Source organism: Marmota marmota, unplaced genomic scaffold, assembly GCF_001458135.2.
Source record: "Marmota marmota marmota unplaced genomic scaffold, marMar, whole genome shotgun sequence".
Classification (NCBI taxonomy): domain Eukaryota; kingdom Metazoa; phylum Chordata; class Mammalia; order Rodentia; family Sciuridae; genus Marmota; species Marmota marmota.
Genome location: NW_026000037.1, coordinates 53283532 through 53303106, shown reverse-complemented (window position 1 = coordinate 53303106; position 19575 = coordinate 53283532). Strand labels below are relative to the sequence as shown.

The 19575-nt window shown below is 32.5% G+C and overlaps 1 protein-coding gene and 1 long non-coding RNA gene across 7 annotated transcripts in view; one reads left to right on the top strand and one right to left on the bottom strand.

The window, feature by feature from the left end:
* The window catches only part of LOC125619422, a 144264-nt gene that overhangs the window by 51820 nt on the left and 72869 nt on the right, over positions 1-19575 (bottom strand). For 4 of the 5 annotated variants that reach the window (XR_007350970.1, XR_007350966.1, XR_007350971.1 and 1 more), the window contains exon 2: positions 2895-3041. The exons of the other annotated variant lie outside the window; for it this stretch is intronic. This is a non-coding gene — a long non-coding RNA (uncharacterized LOC125619422). The remainder of the gene's footprint in view (positions 1-2894; positions 3042-19575) is intronic. 5 annotated transcript variants of the gene reach the window in all.
* The window catches only part of Scn9a (sodium voltage-gated channel alpha subunit 9), an 86236-nt gene that overhangs the window by 32996 nt on the left and 33665 nt on the right, over positions 1-19575 (top strand). For both annotated transcript variants that reach the window (XM_015478980.2, XM_015478979.2), the window contains exon 16: positions 3173-3649. In XM_015478980.2, the coding sequence (XP_015334466.1) occupies positions 3173-3649 (477 nt within the window). The remainder of the gene's footprint in view (positions 1-3172; positions 3650-19575) is intronic.

Below are 19575 nucleotides of genomic sequence, written 5' to 3'. Positions count from 1 at the left end.
AATATAAGGTGAATTATGAAATATATACTTTAGACCTTTACGACACACACACACACGCGCGCACACGCACACACACACGCACACACACACCATGAACTACCATTCTGTAATTCTTGATCATCCTCAAGTTATAGTGGTAAATAAATTTTCTAGTTTTATATAGGCTTGCAAATCTTTTACTATGCAATAAGATACATATTTTCTTTGTCTCTTCTGAGCATAATTTGCAATTTTGTATAGCAAGATTTGTTTGTGTATTTCTTCTCACACAATTTCAACATAAAATAGTGAATAACTGAAAGAGATAAGTGGTGAAAACTTGCCAGACTAAAGCTAATTATCACAAGTGATTTAAACATTTATTATGTATTCAAGTATACACAAAGGGTAGGGATTCCTTGGGCTCTCATCAAGTTATTTATTCAATATTTCTATACCTCCTCTGTGAAAAAGAAATGTTCTATTTAGTTATTTTAGGTATAATTTATGTTTAGAGTTTATTAGAATATAGTGAAATGGTACACAAAAAAATCAGATGAGGAAGAAGTGAAAAGTGAAAGCATGAGGTTAGAAGATAATGCTTTTGACATTTAGAAAAGAAAAAGAAGTTCTAAGTTAAGACTCAGGGAAAGCTTTGAAGCAGGCCTTTGAAGAACACATAACATAATATTTGAGCATGATCACTAGAGTGAGGATAATGTTTCTGTTTAAAAGGCAATACAGATTTACAGTAAAAACAAATGAGGTAAATTAGTGATTGCTTAATCCATGCAGAATTAGTGATGACTGATTCATAAGGTCACTCATTAGCTATTGGTTCATGATAATAAATAAACAAACAGAATTATAATTCATAAAGTTTACAAACAACTCTAGAATAATTAAGGAACTACCAATTATATAGAATTAGAATCTGAGAAGAAACTTAAAAGTTATATTACTGATATGCTCCTCCACATTAGAGCTATATCCTAAACTAGTCTAATTTTTAAATCTTTTCTCTCGTTTATTCTTTTTCTCTTTTTATTATTTCTTTTCAGTTTTACACACACTAGGATTAATTTTGACAAAATTATAAAAGCATAGGATATAATTTGTTCTAATTCAGTCACCATTACCTCCCCTCTCCCTCTCCCTGTTCCCTTCCCTGAACTATACTGATTTTTCTGCTATTTATTTACATTTTTAAAAGTAGTGTCTTGTGAATATATATGACAGTGAGATTCACTGTGGTATATTTATATATGTACCTAGGAAAGCTAGGTCAGATTAACTACTTTGTTCTTTTCTCATCTCATCTACTTCCTTCCTCCCCTTCAGTCTCCTATTCCATTGATCTTTCTTTTATTTATTTTTTTATCCCACTACCTCTTATTTTGGATTAGCTTCAACATATAGAGAAAACATTTGACATTTGTCTTTTTTTTTTTTGACTGGCTTATTTCATTTAGCATCATAGTTTCTAGTTCTGTTCATTCACTGCAAATGGGTCAGTTTATTACTAATTAATTGAAATGGTTAAAAACCATAAGTTTAAGGGCTAGGATAGAGCACTGCTTGCTAGCATCATAATAATAAAGAATAATAATAACAACTCAATGACAAACAGACACACAAAGAATGTCCATTAATTTTAAACTTCAGAGGGAAATTTAGAAAAACAGATTTCAGTCAGCTCAAATCTGTATTCAGAAACTGTTACATTAATAAACTAATGTGTTAAAAAAAATTAGACTTTGAATCAAATATTTTCATGACTGTTTCATTTTTTCCCAACACAGTAATAGATATGATAGATAGGAATTGGAACTTATTATTTACATTGGTGCTATCCATTAGATTATGATAAAATTTGTCTTATTAGGATTTTTGAAGTAAAAGAATCTGCTTTCAATGAAATGACACAACAAAAACACTGTACTAAAAAGAAGTGTGCTGACACTTGTGTAGGTCAAGTACAATAATGCTTTAACAGACTTACATTATCAATATTCCTGTTAAAACACAAACATATGCAATCATATATTTCATAGTAACACATGAAAAAGCTAGAATTAAAATAAACTATTTTAGAATTTGTTAGTGATCATCAAAATTTTTTTCTATGATTCATAGATCCCTACCCCTAGAACTTTGTTTGACAGTTTCAACCTGCTCTCTCATACTTACACATCTCACAAAGTGTTTAAGTTGTGGCTAAAATCAAGGGCAAGTCCTTTCTTCTCAGGTGTGATTTTGATTTTTTTAAAATGAGAGGTGGATAATTTTAGTCATGAAAAGACTTAATCAAATAGTAATTCAATTTCCTTTTTGTTTCTTATATAATATAATGTTTAAATATAATTTATGCATTTTCTACCCTATGTGAAATTATTATTCTTCTTTAAAAACATTGTTGAGTTCACCTGGATCTTACTTCAGGGAAGAAAAATGGAAATGGTCTTGCTCATAAACAGGACATTTTTTTTCAAGGATAGACATTGTGGTGACTTCTTTTGTAACTCTTCCAGGGCCAAAATGATAAGAAATTAAGCCAGTTAGTGTCATTATCTCAAAAGAATAGGTCCAATGCATGGGTCCTCTTCTGTCCCTTAAAAGTCACTTCAATTTGCAAGTTGGCACAAAAATTCGGCAAAATGCTTTATTATAGGAACTCTGTAAGTACCATGTGTTTCTTTTGTTGAAATAAATGGCACTAATATTCTGGGATAAGTGAACAGAGATCTTGGTCTGAATGACCTGAGTATAACAATAAACCAATTTTCTTGTTTTATTTGTTTGTCATTGGAAATAAGTAGAAATTATAAATGAGTATTAGGAGAATTTTTAAAGTTTACTAAATGCAATTTGACAAAGGGACTCCTGCGGCAGAAATGGACTTAGAAATGACCTACCTTGATGCTGAGGGATCATTTTGTGCTCCCCACTGTAATTCTTCATGGGTATGGCTTACACTGCTCTCCAGAGTTCTCAGTTCTCTGGTGTATGGAGTGAGTAGTGAGGATTCTGCCCTCTCCTCCACTGCTCTCACACGTTGTGGTCTGTGGGTGAGAAGGTTCGGAGATTTTTTTTTTTTCCTGATTTGTTTTGTGGCCTATATTTCAGGAAAGTTTGCTTACTTTTTATTTCCTGTCTCCTTATTTCTCTGCCTCCCATTCTTACCCTGTTATAGGTTCTGAACTTATTTCTGGCTTTATTGCTGAGTTCATTTAGTTCTGACAATCTCACGGCAATTGAGGAAGACACCGATGCAAACAACCTCCAGATTGCTGTGGCCAGAATCAAAAAGGGAATAAATTATGTGAAACAGACCTTGCGTGAACTCATTTTAAAAACATTTTCCAAAAAGCCAAAAATGTCCAGGGAGATAAGACGAGCAGAAGATCTAAATGGCAAAAAACACAACTATATCTCAAACCGTACACTTGCTGAAATGAATAAAGATCACCCCTTCCTCAAGGGAAAAGATAAAACCAGCGGGTTTGGAAGCAGTGTGGACAGAAGCTTGATGGAAGGAAGCGATTGTCAATCGTTTATTCATAATCCCAGCCTCACAGTGACAGTGCCAATTGCACCTGGAGAATCTGATTTGGAAAATATGAATACTGAGGAACTTAGCAGTGATTCAGACAGTGACTACAGCAAAGAGGTAAGACTGCTTTACACACATTGTTACATGTTACCAACTAGTAGGACATGAATCAAATTTCAGATGTCTGTTGTCCTCAGTTTTTTCCAACATTACATAGGCTAATGGAGAATGTGTGGGTGAGTTTACACAACAATGTCCTGAAGGTTCATCTGATAAAGTTTTCTTCTTGATTCTTAGTAATCAATTTAATCTTACTTTGCTGTATTTGAAAGCACTGGGTATCTTTGATCTCCTCATCATCCTTCATCCCATGTTACCAATTGTAAAGTCACATCAGAGTCCTTCTACATTCTGTTGAATGCATCTCTCCTCTGCTTCATCATCATCTTCATACTCATTGCCAGCCCCGGCCACAGAAAGTGAAGTCTCCATTGGTCCCTCTGCCACTACTTTCCATCTACCCTAATTCACTTATTAGGTTAATTTCACTCAGATTTAATCTTAAACACATCATTCCATGATGTGTTTATGGTCCCCAAATTCTCCTGAATTATGCATTGTATATAAGGCCACCACCCTAGAGCCTCCAGGAGCTTTAACCAGCTGTATGTCTTCATGCTCAGCTGTAGAACCATCACCTGGACCAGTCTTCCTTTCAGATCATAAACACTTTCTACCTGTGTGACATGCTTGTGATTTCCTTCTGCAGCCAAAATCCTATATTCATTCTTCAAGGCATAGTCCTCAGATTCTTCATCTATAAAACTGAGTATTTAAACTATAATTTACATTAATATTCAGAGTGTTTAGAAAAATACCCAAAGTGTTCCAAGGTGTTACCCATTGTATCTAATCTCTGCCCAAATGGATGGAATCTTTTCTCATTTTTAATTCGATACTGTCTTTCTTGGATTTATTATTTAGTCTTGCGTTTTCATGTTTTTGAAATTATGGTATGCATCAAATTGTACTTTAAACTCATTGAGAACAGGAACATCGTTAAAAGCTTTCTTTTGGGTCCTCTTTACCCATCTTACCTGTATATTTTTAATTAAGTCAAAGTACGTGTTGAGCTATAATTTACTACGATGAAATACAATCACCACAAGTGAATAGTATCATAAATTATTTTTATGTCATTGCTTAAGAGATGCTTCAAGCAAGACTTACTTGCTTGAAAATAATTTTCTTTTCTTTAGGTCACATTAAAAATTAGTTGACAGATATTTGCCAAACATCTTATATCTATTTAACCCCACTAAGACCTGCTCTCTGTGAGTTTATAGTGGATATAGAAAAGAAGGTTATATGGAATAATGATGAACTACATATTAATCATGAACTATATATACTATATTATATATATAGTCATATATATGTCATGTATATTGTAAATGCTCAGTGCTTACATATTGTGTGAATAAGTGATTAAATGAAACTTTTTATTTAGTCAAGGAAATTTTTTCCAAGATGCTGAAATAAGGAATAAAATATTTTATATTTTAAGTCCTTTATATAGAAGAAATAATGCTTTGAAAAGTTATTTATTTTATCTTAAAGGTAGAATCTCAGATTCTGCACACTTTCATGGTAGCAGGTATCTGAGCTTGGTCTCATATAGAAAGGGAAATTAACTCAGTTACCCATTTTTGTATGAAGAAAGATTTAAAAAGATTGAAAAACCTCAGTTGCCTGTCAGACAGTCACTCTCTGGGCAAGCTCAGAGCTCTAGGTGTTGAAGCACTTCAGGAGTTGCAGGGAGTAAACCAAAGTGATTTCATTTGTTGAGTATTTTGGTACCTGAAATAGACTGTTACTGATTAAGTTACTCTGCCACCTCTCCCATGAAACATTCCGAAAAATCATCTTGAAGTGTGCCACCTTCAGGACATTGAAACCCACTAGACAATATACTAGAACAGAGCAAGGAGGAAGTTTCAACATCTATAGGAAATGATAGCTCAGAAATATTAAGCTATGGTCAACTGGGAAATCCATGTGTCTGGGGTCTTCGTTTCCATCTGTTTAAGATTAGAATGTTTCTGGAACAACTTTTCCTTTATTGTTTTGTTTTGCGCTTCAGTTTAAACCCATGAAATGCAAATTTTCTTTATCTAAAGTATCTCTAACCCCTCTGTGTGAACCTTCCCTGCTCTAATTCCCATGATCTTCTACTCCCAGTTGAATTTCCAGCTTCTCAAACTGCTTATTTTCTCCTTTGTACTTTCTTCTTGTTTCCATCTCTTAGATGTCTTTAAAATCCCGATTGTCACATTCCTGATGAGACTTGATGAGCCAGAGAGGCAGATCTAGATTACCTAATAAAATGTAACTCAGAATTCCTTACATTCAGGTCATCTGGGTCCTAATAATTTCCTTGGGTCATGATTAAGAATACAGGCTCTCAAGAAAGAGTGCTTGCCTCAAATCCTATCTTTGATTCTTACAAACTCCATTATCTGGAGTAGTTCATTAAGACAGTAAAAAAAAAAATGCACACACACACACACACACACACACATATACACACACAAAGAGAGAGAGAGGGAAAAAAAAACTGCTTTTTTTCAGTTTACTTACATGTAAAATAGAAATGCAATGAAGATTACAAGACTAGTAGACAATGTCTGTCAAAAAGTAAGTGTTCAACGAACAATTGTTGTAAGTATAGAATTGGATCATCACACACACACACACACACACACACAGTCAAGAGCTATTTGATATGAAAAGAATTTAAAAGAGGTAACATGATGTCGGGCAGTGGTTCACAAATTAGTGTGTGGAAGACATTTGGGGAGCTTGTTACAAAGGCCTTTTCTAGACATAGTCTCTGAAGTCTGCCTAAATCTGAATGCAACCTCTGAATCCTTATCAAGAGTGTTCCTAGTGACTACTGTGATGGATGGAGTTGTCGTGGGAAGTGAACCTACCTTCTTCCCTGACTTGGGTTCATGTTCCTGATATATCCTTTTGATTATTCAGGTGCTGTTATGTTTTTTGCATTTGACTCTTTAAAGACCTGTATTTTCAACAAAGGGAAAGAACATCAATGGCATTTGACACCTCTCCCTCTTTCTCCCTAAAATCCCCTGTCTGTATGACCTAGTACCCCATTTCCCAGTATACATTGTAGAGATATTTCAGTCTACCTTTAACACTAACTCTCAAGAAGGCAGATTTTCATGGCGGGTACGTAGTTAAATGTACACTCCAGAATCAAGTCAGAATATTTAATAGTAAAACATCTTACCAAGAAATAAGTTCAATTGAAAGGTTCATTTAAACATTTCTGAGAAAACAGGTGGCAGCAGAACATCCACATTTATCAGAACAGTCTCTTTGAATCAAGAAGGCATATGGTCATCTGGAGTATATCCATGAGACTAAGTCTCCTGTCGCTGCTTCTCAGAATGTCAGCACTGAATTGACAGCTTCTCTCAGTCAGCCTCCTACTGAGGAGCAGGGCAGCCCTTAAGGCAAAACACAAACATTAACACACTGAGCAGATCTTACCATCGGCAATGGAATGTTTCCTCATTATGGACCTCAAGTGAAGCATGAAATGTATCCATTCATTCAATAAATATTTATTGCAACTTGCTATGCTCCAAGCACTGTGTTGATTTCCAAAGGGAAAATGTCCTGCTCTCACTTAGCTGCAATACAAATCTATCTTAACTTATAAGTTAAAATGTAAGAGCCCAGGGACTGGATATAAGGTCATGAACTGTTTGAACAATGTATTAGTGTCTTAGTGCTTAGGAAACAAACTTGATGACTAAAACAACAGGCATTTTTGTCTGGAAGTTTTGGTGGATGAAAGTCTGAAATCAATGGTTCACCAGGGCCACACTCTTTCCCAAGATTCCAGGGAAGAATCTTCTGATTTCTTTGAGCTTCCTGGTTTCTGGTGGTTTCTGACAATCCTTTCAGCTTTCAGCTGCATCACCACAATTTCTGTCCCCCTCTAGATGTGTTATTTCCCCTCAGTGTCTCTGTCTTCTCCTCTTCTTATAGACACCAGTTATATTGGATTAGAACCCACACTAATGACCTCAACTTCACTTGATTATATATGCAAAGACCCTATTTCCAAATAAGATCACATTCAAAGGTAGCAGAATTAGAATTTTAATGTATCTTTTAGAGAGGATACAATCCATACAAAATATTTTGACTTAGAAGACTGAATGGATATTGATACTCTTAAAATATGCAGAAAGAAGATAAAATTTATGGGGTAGGGAAGATATAGCAATTAGTTTGGGGTCACTTAGTTTTGAGATTCTTGCAGGACAGAAAAGTGAAACTGAATTGTAGGTATTTATTAACATGTCTTAAGGAAAAAAATCAGAGCTGAAGACAGGTTGGAATTTTGTATGTTAACTTACATTAGTCATGGGATTATTATGAAAGAGAAATCTGTGTGTAGGAGATTTAATGAGCAGTGTTCTCGGAAACAATACCTAACATCTATCAAAATTAGGGATTCCAGATGCTTGGGCAGAGGGGGATGTTGAAGTGCTATAATTACAACAGAGGTCTTGGTTGACCCTACAGTGTCCCTAGTAATAGTATGACACTTTGGCATAGACCCAAATTAAGGGAAGAGGGTAAGGCAGCACCTCTGTTCCATGACAATTTCCAAAGAAGGACTAGGCTATGAGCTATCTGCATCTAACCACTTCTGGAAGCTGAAACAATCAATGGCTCACCAGAGAGTGGGATCTGAGTTGCTCTCCACAGCATCTACTACACAGCAAGGAGCACAGAAAGTTAAGAGGACACTTGATCACCTCAGCAATGACAGAAAAGCAAGCACACACACACACATGCAAAGGGAAATATGTAGACTAGCTACTTTGATTCACATTATAAAATTTTTCTCCTTATAATAATCCTAGATAGTCCATGTAATTAATCTGTATTTGTAGAGACTGAGACTAAAATAATGAGAAAAGATGCTATTACTTCCTTATGCTTTTGGCGCTTTCTAAAATTTGAAGTCCTGGCTTTAGTCATTATCTTGCATGCCACAGAAAGACAGGAGAGTTAGTAGGAATATAATTATTTTCTGTTACCTCCCTGTAATGGTTCAATTTAGAATCAAATATTCCCTTACAATGATATTATGCATTTGCTGGTTCATTGTTATTCTAATATTGCACTCATAATTGCACTCCTAATATTACTTAATGCTGATTCATTAGGTTATAGTTTATCTCTGAAATCATTCTCAATTTTTATATTTTGGGTATTTAAATTTGTTTCCTCAAAATTATCTCATTGTCTTCTTTATGGAACTGATTTTAAATCTTATAATACTTTTTATCTCAAGACTAAATAACACTTCCCTTCCCATTCATTCAATATTACCAGTATACTTTATATATTATAGTATTGTTTGTGTATATATTAGTGTGTGTGCATACATATATTTGTATAAAATATAATAGTGCATTATAATAAAATGCCAGCATTTTCTCATGCAAATTATTGATAAATATGACAGACTCTTTGGACCAAATCCAGGCCCTAGTGGTCACTCCTAATATATTCATGTCTGGTAAAAGCCCCGTTGCAATAGCTCTTAGGTTCTTAATAATTCTAAGGCGTATTTCACTCTCACTTGTTTGTTAATGAGACTGATATGTGATTCAGAAGCATCATTGAAAAAAATGATGAAATAACATTAAAAAGCATCACTGAAGTTCAGTTCATTGACTTTAAATCTTTTCCTTTGTCTACATGACCTATTGCCTTATTACAGAAAAAACAGTAAACAAATTTGGCATTGTTTCTTTTAAAGAAAACGTCATTGTGTTTTTGAATCCTCATGTTTTTTTCAGGGAGTTGTGTTTATTAAAATTAACTAGTTATTATATCATTTCTCACAATTAAACTTTATAGGCTGTAGAGTACTCCCACTCACTGGTGCACTAAACTATACCTATCCATTCAGACTCCAATTATTTGATTAAAACTACTTTACTTGATAGTACATGAGCAATCCCCATATATGCAGCTTTTATTCTGGCATTACTTTTGTATCCTGTGTAAGTCAAGGTTCTGTTCAGCTGCATAAAATGAACACCTAAATACATTGGCATAACTAGACCGAATATTCTACCTTCATATTTAACAAGGTCTGGAGGTCAGCAGTCCACATGGCTTCCATGTTCAAGGCTCCAATCTTCACATGTGGCTTTTTTCTATTTAATCCTCATTTTTATATATGACTGATATAATGTAGCCATATTTATGTTCAATTTCCAGGCAGGAAAGAGAAGGAAAGAAAAAGAGGCAGAGGAGGTGCTTGTCACACTAGTCTGAGGAAAGCTGAAGCTTTCCCAGAGATCCTCAGCTAACTATATGGCTGTGTCTAATGGCAACAGCAGTGAGACACAGTCTCCCCTAAAAGCAAGGTGGCCTGGCAGAAGCAGGACATTTATCTGCGTATATTGCCACCTTGATTAAAATGTGGACTGTCTTAGTAGGACACACTGTAAAAGATATTAGAAGTGTTTGATATGCTTCTTCCATATTTTTACTTCTCCTGGTTATTATTCCTTTTTGAGAAGAAATTCCTTTATGAAATATTATTTACAAAAGTGTCAAAAATTGAAGGAAAATAATTTTATTTTCTAAAAGATGTAGACACTGGATATAACTTGGGAAAACATGTAGCCCATTATACCATATCGGACATAGCTTTTCTATGTTCATATATGAATCCATGACTAGAGAAACTCCATATCATGTACAACCACAATAAAAGGGTCCTAGCTAGAATAAGTTATACTACATATATGTATAATATGTGAAATACACTTTTCGGTCATGTATACCTAAAAAAATGAATAAAAGTCAAAAATAAAATGAAATAAAGGCATATAAAATTACCAAGAAAGAAAAATTAATTTTTACTTGTTAAATTAGAAAAATATACAAAATAAGAATATATTGAGTTGAGCAATAAGAAACTACAATATTCATTTTACCTACATAAAGTAGACATTTCACATAGCTACTTGTAAAATAAAGGCAAATAAAAATGTGAAACAAAGTTTATTCTATGAATGTAACCTTTAGTAATTACTTGTATTAATACTAGGCTACTTAGTATTATTTCATTTATTTATTGTATTTATGTATAACAAGAGAATGTTTTGAAATTTTCTATGACTATGTACCCAGCATTATGATAGGTGTAGTTTTCTCTCTCCCAAGTTATACTCATGAAATATTTTTGGCCCTTTATAAATATTGGGTTCCCCCCCAAAAAAAACACGCTAAAACTTCATATACTTCAAATGTGAATAGAAAATAATCAATAACATGAAGATGTTTACAATTTAATAATTTGCACCTAAGATAATTGTGCAAACAATTATACCATGAAGCAAAGCAAAGCGCATTTCATACATAACAGAATAACAAGCCAATCCATTGAGGATGCCCTGAGCAAGGGACTGTATCAGGCTGGAGCACATGAGTAGGGAGTCCCTTGAACCAGCCCCTACAGTATGGAGATACATTCACTGGGCAGATGTGTCAGAAGGAAATCTCAGGCAGAAGAGCAAACATACATATGGTTCACCTGATTCACTCTTTCATTTATCCATCCACTCATTTATCTATTGAGTATTCAACTTGGAAAGCCATCATCTTTGGAAAGACTTAAAAGTGCTTTCTTGTTAAGAAATGGGTGTATTCTACTGATTTGACAAAAAAAAATTGCTTAAAGATCTGTTGTAATCAAGGTTAAATATTTTATATCCTTTTGCTGTAATGGTATTTTTTTTTCCTTCATCATTAGGTCTATTTTTTTCTCAAAGTCTTTTTCTGAAAGAGGAAGTTTTAGTCTACAAAAGAATAGTTTAGGTTTTTACTTATTTCTGATCTTTAGAAAATATAATCTTTTCCAAAAATTGATTTGACTCAGCAAGATCTAGGTCTGACTTACAGTTGTATTTTGGGAGGAAGCTGGCCTTTGATCCTGTCTTTTATTCATAGAGTCTTTTAAAATAGAATTACTCTTCTACATAATGATTTTATACCATTTTTTTCCTGCCAATTTTCTAAAAATCTTTCCATCTTTAAGGGATTTTTTCACTTGCCAAAAAAAGAAAGAAATATTGATCTTATATATTTAAATCAATGTTTCTTACTGTTTATATTTCAATAAGTCTGAAACATCACTTTCCTTCAATGCTGTTTAGAATGTCAAAGTTAACAATATGTGATAATTAAAGGTAAACCAAGAAATCCCAATTTTACAATATGCTTTTCCAATTTATACAATTTACTCTTACCCCACTCCACACTGTATATTACCTGTTTTTAAATGATGATTGTATTGAAGAGCAAGCGGAATGTAAAAGATTTGCATAAGCACATTATAGTATTTAAATTTATCTCCTAAATAATATAATTATGTAACTTGTTGATTAAGTCTATGTTGAATAATATTTAACCTTACTACTATGTTTCAAATATATTACTTAATGTGCAGGATTTTCAAACAGATAACTAATTTCTATCTGCAGGTACATGATGTTAAACTTGTTAAAGCACAGTTGACTGAACTCTCTGTTTCATGCTGCCTTTCTAAACTTCAGTAACTACCCTTCTTACTTCTCACAGGGGTAAAATCAAACTGGATCATTCAAGGATGCAGGTCTGTGCTTTAACCAGGCAGACACATATGTGACCACTTTTACACAGGTTACCTAAAAACATAATACATATATGATATTTTTTTCAGTGTCTTGCATGCTGTTCAGCTACAAAATCTATTTTGCCTGATCCATTGCAAGAAAGTAGAAACATAAGTGATTGAATTGACATCATAGCATGTCATGGGGGCAATTCCATCATTCTTTGTGATTCTCTTGATGACTTCTTTGACATATTTTTCATGTCCTTAGGTGATTTCAAGTGCATGATCTGTAAACTTTTATTGGATGGATTATAAAAGTAAGATACAAAATGTAACAGAAGCCATCAAAGCAACATTTAGTTAAAAAGAAAATCTCTATCAACTTTAAATTCAGTAGGTTAGAACTTCATTAAAAACAAGTTTTGTGGGAGAAATTTTTCAGCTATAAGCATAAATTCAGAGCAAAAAATGATCATTGCATTTTTACTCCCATATTAACATATAAGGGATTTAAGACTCATATGATTCAGCTGCTTTCTGAATACACAGCTATGAAGTTCGGGGCAGAGCTATATTATTTTAGCTTCTAGTCTAAACTTTCAGTACATTTTTAAATGATTTTAAGCACCATGATCTCTGAGATATTATTTTTTCTAATCAATTCAATAATTTACATTTGATTTTATTTGCTCATATATAAGTTGCATCAACTAAAAGACAATAGATTCCACCTATGCATGAGAAATAAGTGCTTAAAATGTTTGATTCCAGAACCAATATTGCTCACTGATGAGAATAAGTTTCTGATTGTATAATTTTCTGACTGGAGTAGACCCGAGCAGCTAGGAGGTCTAAATACAGCAGATTGTGAAGTGAGCACTAAATCTTTCAGTGAGATAGAAAACTTTTTTTTTCTAAACTTAGAACACTAGTATGGGTTGCTTTTTCTAATATTTCTATAAATTATTAAAGGATATATTACTCAGATATATATTACTCAGATATATAATGTTTTGTTTTAGTAAACTTTAATTGTTTCTAATGAGGAAAAATATATGTTAATGAGAATCTTGCCATTTTTATAATCCAGTTCATATTCTGAATTCTTCTGTCATTGTTGAAATGTTCGTATTATTTGTTATCCATTGTGAAATGATGAAAGCAAAACTTTCTCCTGAAATTGATACAGTCTATGCTAACAATTTACAATGGAAAAAAATTATTGTTGTGTTTATTGAAACTTGAAATTAATGTTAAAGATGATCTTAAGTTAAAAAAGATTAATTTTTCTATTTAAAATTGGTTATAATTTAGAGCTAATATTCTTTTTTTAAAAAAGAGAGAGAGAGAATTTTTAATATTTATTTTTTTCCAGTTTTTGGTGGACACAACATCTTTATTTTATTTTTATGTGGTGCTGAGGATCGAACCCAGTGCCCCGCGCATGCCAGGCAAGGGCGTTACCGCGCTCATCCCCAGCCCCTAGAGCTAATATTCTTGAAGAAAATTTTTATTTCACAGTGTAAAAAATTGTCCTTAATGAGCCTAAATAGAGATTCACATATATACAACAGTATCTACATGTATATAGGTAAAAGTCATTGCATCTGAGAAAACTCTTTTCAGAAATATATTTACATACATCTACATTTACATATACATGTGCATGTTGTAAATTCATAAATTATTGTTACTATTTTTTCAACAAAGACTGTTAGGAAAGATGTGTATGTTAACAGATGATCTTTTGATGAAATAAAAACTGAATATTTCAATTGTAAACAATGAGTTAAATACAGAACATTGGCAGAAGTTGCCTACATAAAATTTAGAAGAAACACATTATTCATGTAAACTTTATATTTTGCCTTATATTTTCAATATTAGAAATCTACATGTTTAAATGACCATTCAGTGAAATTTGTCTGTCCTCATTATTTGTCTGTCATCATTATTAGTAGTTTCTGAAGATAATATAACTATTTCAATGTGTAGGTTGCTTCTTTCTTTCTTTCTTTCTTTCTTTCTTTCTTTCCTTCCTTCCTTCCTTTCTCTCTCTCTCTCTCTCTCTCTCTCTCTCTCTCTCTCTCTCTCTCTTTCTTTCTTTTTCTGGGTTATTTAAAAATTACCAACAATATTTAACAAATTCAAATCTTAGAACCAACACTTTAACCTCACATTCTGCCTTCAGGTTTATTTAGGTTGCAATCCTTGTTTACCCACTAACTGCAATTTTCCAGCAGGTCTCAGTAGTAACAATGTTTAAATATTTGTTTCCAAAGTTTACAGAACACTTCTAATTGGAAACACTGTAATCCAGTTAATTCAATACTTGTTTTCTGAAAACAACCAGCCGAGCATTTTAGTGACTGGGCACAGAGCCCTTGACTACAGACTGGTGCTTTATATTCCAAGACTTTATTGGTGAATGCCCTGTCCCTTTTCCTTAGAAGCTGAGAAACTGAGAGTCCAGCCTTCTTGTGTGGCCAAATGTTACTGTTTTTTTTTTTTTTTCCTGTTTGCTTTATATTCAATGTCTTATGTTTAATTCTATCCGTTGTCATATTACTGGATTGAAAGTGTCCTAGGTAGAAGGCTCTGGGAAAAATAAGACCTTTCGATAAAACCATTGGTTTTATATTTAATGTCCCTGGTGGTGACTACTATGTGACCTTGTTATTCCTCCATCTCCACATTGACCCTGTGAGGGAACTGTGAAGTGCATTTACTGAGGAATGAGCAGCTGTTTCCCATGAGTCTATACAGGATTCCTCTGCTGGCAAACAAAAACAAAAACAAACAAACAACAACAACAACAAAAGAACACTAGGGAAAGAAAAACAAAAAACAAAAAACAAATCTGTTTTCTTGCCCTTGATTTGAAAAAGCAGAATTTTAGCTACTCGTAATTATAATGTGAGCCAATATTTTGCTGCAACTTGTAAATAAGCCAAACATTATCTGTTAAGTTAGTGAATATGAGAATCCTGACAACAGAGAGGAAAGTAATATTATATTTCCATCGATCAAGAATATCTAGAGTACTTTTTTAACACAGGCAATTTCAGACATATCAGAAACAGATTGAGGGTCCAGAAATCTAAAGAAACTAAATTTTATTACATTCAAGATGGAAAACACAAGTGATAATATCATAGGTGATCTCTAATTGAAAAAGGCTATGCAAAAATAAAGCTGTGTTTCTCCAATAGCTTTTAAAAAACCATGATACTTCTAAGTAGAGAAAGACTACTGTGATCTTTTATTCTGGAATTGTTCTTTTTTTCCTCTTTTGTAACTTTTATGTTTTGTTTACTTATTTTTATGTGATGCTGAGGATTGAACCCAGGGCCTCATATATGGGAGGCAAATGCTCTACCACTGAGCCACAACCCCAGTCCTTGTGATCTTTTATTCTGAACCTTATTTTCCTCCTTAATGATTCAGGAATATCATTACAGATATGGACTGCAATATTGGGTTGTTGAATTTAAAAATGAGTGATAATGAACTTGAACCTAATCAAATTGTTTTTCCTGCTTATTGATACATAATGGAGCTTAACTTATTACTAATGTCTCCCATAATTTTTCTTTTTTGTGCCAATACCTTTATTTCAGTTTGCTTCTTTCAACCTTCTTGCTGTCTATTTTGTATCTTTGTGTTGATGCTCAATTGAAATAAATATTCTAGGCTCTGCTCCTTAAAGAATATTTATTTTCTGTTTTGAAGCAAGCAGCCTTATGGTATGTACTTTAAATGTAACATCTCTGAGATATTTTCAATGTCAGTCCTCCTTTTTGAGAAAGATTTTTCTCATTTCTGTGTTCTCTACAGTGCTGCTGTGTTTGATGGTTTTTGCTTTTGAGTGGCAGATCATTAGGTCATTAGATAATATTTCTTCACTCCTCTTGGAACTAGAAATTATTGGCTAGAATTAACTACCACTCATAACAACATGAAATAGCCTTGTAATATTAATGCTTATCTCAGGAAATACCAGTAATAAATTAGTAAGTGACTGATGTAGGGCATTTTCTACTAAGACACATATTTAATAATGTCTCCACTCACACATAATCTTGTAGAAAACACACCTTCAAGCCAATCAAAAAGAATAATAAAGGTTTTAATTTAATCATATTTTCAATAAAAGAAAGGGGCTTCTTAGATAGCTGCATAAGTTCACCATTAAGGTAAGCATTTCTTCAGAACTACCACGTTTAATGGATACACATTGAAGAATATTGAAAGATTAAAATTTTTGAATCAAATGTGTTGTTTTTATAAAAAGAAAAGAAAGAATTTTAGAAGGTATACTCAAATCACTTTATTCAATAAAAGGAAAGAATGTCACTGTGGAACTCTTTCTATTCCTTACAACAGTGAGTTCACCTTCTTGGGTCTATGCTTAGTTTTAGTTTTATTTGTATGAAAACTGCCAAAGATAAAAAAAAAAAGAAAACTTTGTTAAAAACTAAGTAAAATGGAAAAAGGAAATTTTATGTTAAAATCAAACCTCTTTGAAAATTACAGAAAGGTCAATTGTGATATCAAAATGACATTTCATCATACTAAAATATTTATTTCACTTCTCTTAACATAGCATATTCTTTCTTTTCCAAAACTACAAAGAAAACTAAATAAAAAGATCAAATTTATAAAAATGAAGGCAATTGTAAAATTAGTATAGAAAGACATATAGTTGGCATGATCTTTTCTGTGTAGTAAAAATAAATGAAACAAATTTTAAGGATATTAGCCTTCTATTTAAAGACATACTTTTAGGACCCCATTAAAGAAACTTGTACCTTAAAAAGTGTAAATTTCAAAGGGTGAATAGATTAGACCTCAACAGTCTCCATTGCTAAGGTATGTGAATTATATATATTTAATTTTATATAAAGTACCAAAATAGCTACTATGTGAATACCTAATGCATTTGCAGGAAAGCATTAAATATCTAAAAATCTATTGACCACAGTAATTTGATTTGTGATCTATGTTAATTATAATTTATGCTGACTACTCTGTTAATTTGGTTCCAGTGAATATTACTGGAATGTTTTAATTTTGATGTAAAATCTGAGTAATATCCTGAATTTAATTGACAAAATTTACCATAAAACCTGTATATGAAAAGGAAGGTTTCAGTGGCAAGATATACTACATAAATTTTCCTGAATTATCACTTTCTCGTTATCTAACTCAGCCTAAATCTTCTTTGCCAATGCCCTTTTAAACAGTGAGAAACCAAATACTGATATTGAATATGCTTTCATTAATCTAGACTGTCAGAATTCTGCAGATAAAATTTTATTTAAAAGTTGTTGGCAATTGAGAGAAAACCACTATTTCTATTGTTAATATTTTGGCTAGTACCAGAGAGGTCCTTGATATTCTTCTATTAGCGATTCTTCCTACTGTTTTGCCTCAAAATCTAGGCCAGTAGTTATTTTCAGGGTTATAGGACTTCATCTCAGCACCATAGAAACATAGAGTCTTCTCTTCCAGTTCCTGAGTGACAGTTCACTTACAGGTGAGAAGTCAAGAATTTATTATATCAAATAATTACAGTCTTTTTGATATGGTAAAAAAGACAGATTTTGTGATAATTGGCACAATAATAATATTAGTATATCTAAGATTTTCCAATGTTCTTTCCTGACATAATGTATATTTTATAGCACTAAGTTTTATAGAATATTCAGTTATAATTGATTTCTTTTTCCTTTTCTTATTTTAAAGTAACTTTAAATGAATTTAGTTTTAAAAGTTCATTTTAAATGAAGTTTTATATCATTGTTATTCATAACTGATACTATGAACAAACTCCTCAACCTAGTAGAAATAATGCATCTATGCCAATCAAGGCTAAACATGTATAAAAAGGACTTATTCTTAAGTTATTCTTTATGTACATTATTTGTGTCACTTAAATTTTTTTATTGGTTCACACTAATTATACAGAGTAGTGGGTTTTATTATAGTACATTTTCACCTGAATAGAACACAATTTGATCAATTTCCCATCCTAATACCTCTCATCTTATCTATCCTTCCCCATCAACACCATTTTCACTGATATTGTATGATAATAACACTAAGAATTTAATGTGATATTCATAAAAATATTTCTAGATTCTATATCATTCTCTAAAAATTAATAATTTAGAATGAGCCTCTGATATTAATACAAATTAATAGATTGACGCATCAATTTAACTGAAGTGAACAATTCCTTGCCTTAGTACTTGCATTTGCTTAACCTATGCCCCAAAATTACAGCTGTAATCTTAATGAGAAAAGCATGTGTTGTAATAACTAATAGCTTTACATAATCACATGTCATTTAACAAATGAAAATGAAAAATGAACACTTTCATTAATATGTTGCTCTATTTCTTTGTAAAACAAGATTAAGGAAATTTGACAGAGTTTTGCTACAATTTCTGTATGTATTTGCTATAAAAACTTCCATGTATGTGTGTATAGACATCATGTTTTCATAGAAATGGGGGGAGTTGATTGTTATGATCAGCTAGATGATCATAATAATGACACTGAATTCATTGTTCTGTGTAACAGTCTGCCATGTTTGATTTCACTGAATCTTTGCTTCAGAGTTTGCATGGGGTGTTCCCTTTAGTATCCACTCTTTGGGCATTATAAATAATACATTATGATCTGTCCTACTGTATCCTAAAATTTTAAAATAAAATGGATAGTGTTGGTATGGTCCTTCACATTTTGATTCGTATGCATTATTTGATTTGGCAGGTCTCCTTTAGAGACCTTCTATCTATATCATCCTGCTACATATTTTTTAATTCAAGAAATAGAGAATGTTTAGCTTTTATTTTATGCTATTATTTTATCTTAATGTTTGCAAACTTTTTGTTCCAACTGTTGGATATGACCTTCCAACTATCCAGAATTGGCAATTTGATACTTATATTTTATTTCTATTAGGGTCTTCATTGTATTAAAATAATTACTGTTTTATATATTTATATTAAACATAAAATAATAATAAGATGTGGCCAGTTCCTTACCATATAGTTAACATCAAAATATTGCCTATGAGAATTTTGTCCAAATATTTGTTAGCTTCATAAAAATACAATGTATTTTTCCCAGGATGTGTAGATAGAAAGATCAAGTACAGATGCATTGTGAGGTTCCTTGACCTCAATGTGTGTTTATACATTTTGTATGGCCATCTTACTGTGAAACTTTCTTCATAACACTTTGCATGACTGATTATTAAGTGAGGCTTATATGTAGGACTTGAATGAACCCTAAATGATCTCTCTGG